General features: G+C 40.7%; 1 protein-coding gene across 1 annotated transcript; it reads right to left on the bottom strand.

Annotated features, from left to right (window-relative positions):
- Positions 1-183: 183 nt before the first annotated feature.
- Positions 184-4892, bottom strand: cyb5a (cytochrome b5 type A (microsomal)). The gene is made up of 5 exons (XM_061965035.1): positions 4747-4892; positions 4001-4129; positions 3846-3875; positions 3750-3784; positions 184-574 (listed from the first exon to the last, which is right to left on the bottom strand). Exons 1-5 carry the CDS (start codon positions 4882-4884, stop codon positions 487-489), a joined length of 420 nt encoding a protein of 139 aa, XP_061821019.1. The 5' UTR covers positions 4885-4892; the 3' UTR covers positions 184-486.
- Between the last annotated feature and the right edge of the window lie 14 nt (positions 4893-4906).

The following is a 4906-nucleotide window of genomic DNA, read 5'->3' as shown; positions in this document are numbered from 1 at the left end:
ATGCATGTTAAAGTTGTGGTGTTTTAGGGAACCAAGCAGGGATGAAATAGATTTTAATACATTTCAATCAGACTTGATTTGAGATACAAATGTTTTGAGTTAAGAGCTCCGTCACAGAACTAATTAAGCGAGTAAATTGAAGTACTACTGTTATTGTAATATAATAATTGACAAAAGACATAATTGTGCCTTAATGATTTTATTTGGTCCCATTCAAGTCGAGTGCGGACACTTATTAGCATTCATGAGTTTGTTCATGCCCTGTTGTTTTGCTTGTTTGGTCACATGACTTGGAGCGCCTCCCCTTGCATGATTTCAAATGGATTACATCACGTAGGATAACAAAAATAGATATTTGAAAAATTTCATGGCTATAATCATGACAATTTTCACAAGTGCAATTTCAGTTGGCCCCGGCTCGCCTGCAGGGCGGAGCTTCGGCTGTTAGTGAGGGCGGTGATGATGTCACTGCAGCAGGCGATGATGTCATGCCTCGCTCTCGGCTGTGTAGAGGCGGTACACCAGTGTGACGATGACGGCGACCACGGCCGGAATGAACCAGTTAGGCCACCAGCTGCAAGGCCAATGTAAGTGCACATGAGTGTCAGCGTGTGTGTGTGTGTGTGTGTGTGTGTTCTGGCAATGCTTACTTAATGGGGACATCACTCTGTTTACACAGTCACCTTTAGGGGACCTCTTGAGGTATGGGGACAAAAAAACAGGTCCCCTAAAGGGAAACCTTTTTAAATGATAGTCAGATTTATTCTGAAGATGCCTAAGTGATTTTTAAGCTTTGGCCCATAAAACATGTTTACTGGTTAGTTTGAGTGTGAGACATTTGCACAGCAGCCCCCATTCGGGCTATAGCTGGTACATTTAAGTGGTGAAACTTTCTATAAGAGGACAGTTGTAGTGCTGTATTCTGAGGATCATGTCATATTTAATTTGAACAATTTTTTTTTTAATGGTCCTCAGTAGTCACGTACAAATTTGTGTGAATTATGCAAAATTATTTAATTTTTGGTCCTCATGAACCATATTAACTATTTTTCCCCAGGGTCCCCAGTAGGAATGATCAGCACATTACTTCATCAATCCAGAGATTTAAAGACGTGTATGAGCTAACTGGCCAGTGGACATTTTACACCATTTTTTTATGCCTCCACAACCTGTAGAAAGGGTGGTCCCCACAAGTGATGATCAACAACTTGGTCCCCATTCCAAATGATAACCAGTGTGTGTGTGTGTGTGTGTGTGTGTGTGTGTGTGTGTGTGTGTGTGTTCTTGTATTTCTACCCTTCTTGAGACAACAAGGAAAAGTACCTTCCATATGAGGACCGGTGAACAAGTTAGGACATAAATCATGGTCCCAATACGGAAAACCATTGCATCTAATATAGAGCCAAATACTAGAGTCCGTGAACATTGCTCCAAAGTCAGGATTTTTTGTTGATTTAATGTGCATACAAAAGTAAACATTGACAGGTGCAGAGGCAGCAATATATGAAAAAACAAGACGGCAGCTAAAGAAGGACTTCCCTATTCATCCCCGAAAAAAACCTGCCAGGTGAACAGCTGACTTTTGTCATAATTTTGCCAAAATTTTAAAATGTTCTTATAAAATTGTGACATTTGTCGAGTAAAATTACGACTCTTTTCATAAAATTGCCAACATTTTAGACTTGGACTTAGACTTCCTTTTTATTGTCATTCAAATTTGCACTTTACAGTACAGATAAGAACGAAATTTCGTTACATAAGCTTTTCTTGTAAAATTGCGATTGTTACTGAGTAAAATTCCAACTTTTATCATAATATTGCACAATTGTTCAGTTTTTCTTGTAAAATTTTGACTTGCATTGAGTAAAATTACGACTTTTATCATAATACTAGAGCAGTGGTTCTTGACCTGGGTTCGATGGAACCCTAGGGGTTCGGTGAGTCGGCCTCGGGGGTTCGGCATAGGTCAAAACACACCCGACTCATCGTGTAAATAAAAAACTTCTCCCTATCGGCGTACTATGGATACCCCAAACAATATTCCCTCTAATTTTAAATTCTGATTTACAGGTGTGTAATTTGTTGTGAGTTCATGTGCTGTGTTGGTTTTGTTCTTTGAACAAGGTGATGTTCATGCACGGTTTATTTTGTGCACCACTAAAAAAACATATAACTTTGTTTTGAATTTGAAAAAAAGCATTTTTATTTTTCACGAAAGAAGGGTTCGGTGAATGCACATATGAAACTGGTGGGGTTCGGTACCTCCAACAAGGTTGAGAACCACTGTACTAGAGTCCGTGAACATTGCTCCAAAGTCAGGATTTTTTGTTGATTTAATGTGCATACAAAAGTAAACATTGACAGGTGCAAAGGCAGCGATATATGATAAAACAAGACAGCAGCTAAAGAAGGACTTCCCTATTCATCCCCGAAAAAACCTGCCAGGTGAACAGCTGACTTTTGTCATAATTTTGCCAAAATTTTAAAATGTGTTCTTGTAAAATTGTGACATTTGTCAAGTAAAATTACGACTCTTTTCATAAAATTGCCAACATTATAAGCTTTTCTTGTAAAATTCCAACTTTTATTAAAAGGTTGCACAATTGTTCAGTTTTTCTTGTAAAATTTTGACTTGCGTTGAGTAAAATTACGACTTTTATCATAACCCTACAACCCTAGACTAACACCCTCCCCCCACCACATCCCACCTCCCCGGATTGTAAATAATCAAATGTATATACTTGTTCTTATGCTTTCTGAGCTCACTATGTTCTCTGCTCGCTGTACATATCCTACCAAGTCAGACCTACACTGTTTCAATGTCAATTTCTCAGATTATATAATTGTTGATGACTGAAGTGCTGATATCAACCAAACCTACCCCCCAACCCCTCCACATCCCACCCCCCGGATTGTAAATAATGTAAATAATTCAATGTATATACTCTGATGATTAACGTGTGTGATGACTGTATTATGCTGATAGTATTAATTTATACTAGGGCTGCAACTAACGATTAATTTGATAATCGATTAATTTGTCGATTATTACTTAGATTAATCGATTAATAATCGGACAAAAGAAACAAACTACATTTCTATCCTTTCTAGTATTTTATTGAGAAAAAAAAAACAGCATACTGACACCATACTTATTTTGAGATATTGGCCCTAGTGTGTGAATGTGAGTGTGAATGTTGTCTGTCTATCTGTGTTGGCCCTGTGATGAGGCGGCGACTTGTCCAGGGTGTACCCCGCCTTCCGCCCGAATGCAGCTGAGATAGGCTACAACGACCCCAAAAGGGACAAGCGGTAGAAAATGAATGAATGGATGGATGGTTTCTCAGCTGTTTGTACATGTTGCAGTTTATAAATAAAGGTTTATAAAAATGTTTTGTTTTTTTTTTAAATCAAAAATTTAAACAAAAATAAATAAATAATTGCCTCTGCGCATGCGCATAGCATAGTTCCAACGAATCAATGACAATTAATCGCCAACTATTTTTATAATCTATTTTAATCGATTTAATCGTTTAGTTGTTGCAGCCCTAATTTGTACCATGAATTGCTTAACGTGGACCCCGACTTAAACAAGTTGAAAAACGTATTGGGGTGTTACCATTTAGTGGTCAATTGTACGGAATATGTACTGTACTGTGCAATCTAGTAATAAAAGTCTCAATCAATCAAAAAAAAAAAGGCATTTTTCGGAGGTCTCAAGAAGGTAACAAATACAAGAATGCGTGTACCTTTCTTCGTCGTTCAAGGTGGTCACCAGACTTTCCTGGAAAAACAAACCACAGACTCTTTATGAAGCCTCCACTGAAAGCACAAAGCAAACTTACCGACGGCTGGGCCAGCTTGTCTCTGTCGTCCTGCAAAAACAAACAAAAAGAAAACGCTGAGTCATGTTTGTCAACTCAACACAGGACGCCATCTTTGTCTAGTTGTTTTGTTACGCCTCGGGGCTACAAGCTATATAAAAGGAGACTGGTCGGACCGGGTGCAGCTCGCCAATGACCATCTGGCTGGCCATCTCTCGGGCGTCGCTCGAGTGTCCCACGTCCTCGAAGCTCTCGGTGGCGTTTCCGCCTGCCTGCTCCCTCAGGACCTCCTCCCCGCCAGGGTGCTGGAAACAAGCGTTGGACATTGAACGCATCATAAAACGTATTTTTTTGATAAGAGGATAAGATATCAAGGCTCGGACGTGACCTCAGGTGGCCTTCACGCCGCATCCACCATCAGTGGCAGCATGCAGATGTCCTTCAACGTAACCATGACAACAGTCCAAACTCTTTGTTGAAGGACTTCTAAAACATTGTCTTATGACACGTTTAAGTGAAGGTCTTTTACTCTACTTTTACACACAAACATTACTTTTGTTTTAGTCGCAATATGTACAACTGTTAGGTTGATTGGCAACACTAAATTGGCCCTCGTGTGTGAATGTGAGTGTGAATGTTGTCTGTCTATCTGTGTTGGCCCTGCGATGAGGTGGCGACTTGTCCAGGGTGTACCCCGCCTTCCGCCCGATTGTAGCTGAGATAGGCTCCAGCGACCTCAAAGGGAATAAGCGATAGAAAATGGATGGATGGATGTACAACTGTGTCCTTAAACCAGTTAAGTGGAGTTGCTTCACCTGAGGGGGTCCTTCAAGAAATAGATTGCGGCTCCCCCGTCTACTTCCGGTGCAAAGTGGGTGACGTGAGGGGGAGTCTTCGTGTGTGTGTGTGTGTGTGTCCTCACCTCCTCCAGGAACTTGGTGACATCGTAGACTTTGTAGTGGATGATGATCCAAGTGGACTTGAACGTGTTCTGCGACTCGATCTCCGCCAGTCGGAAATATTTCAACCCATCGGGACTCTTCTCGTCCTCGTCCGCCATCTGTCTCGCTGAGATGGCCGTA

This window comes from Nerophis lumbriciformis, linkage group LG07 (genome assembly GCF_033978685.3).
Source record: "Nerophis lumbriciformis linkage group LG07, RoL_Nlum_v2.1, whole genome shotgun sequence".
Taxonomy (NCBI): Eukaryota; Metazoa; Chordata; class Actinopteri; order Syngnathiformes; family Syngnathidae; genus Nerophis; species Nerophis lumbriciformis.
This window is presented reverse-complemented; position numbering and strand designations above follow the sequence as displayed.

Excerpts from the sequence above, each read along its gene's own strand:
- cyb5a (XM_061965035.1), bottom strand. The coding sequence starts at position 4,884 with ATGGCGGACGAGGACGAGAAGAGTCCCGATGGGTTGAAATATTTCCGA. Across the intron at positions 4,130-4,746 it reads TCACCAAGTTCCTGGAGGAG|CACCCTGGCGGGGAGGAGGT; the intron begins GTGAGGACACAC and ends GCTTGTTTCCAG. Across the intron at positions 3,785-3,845 it reads ACAAGCTGGCCCAGCCGTCG|GAAAGTCTGGTGACCACCTT; the intron begins GTAAGTTTGCTT and ends TTGTTTTTCCAG.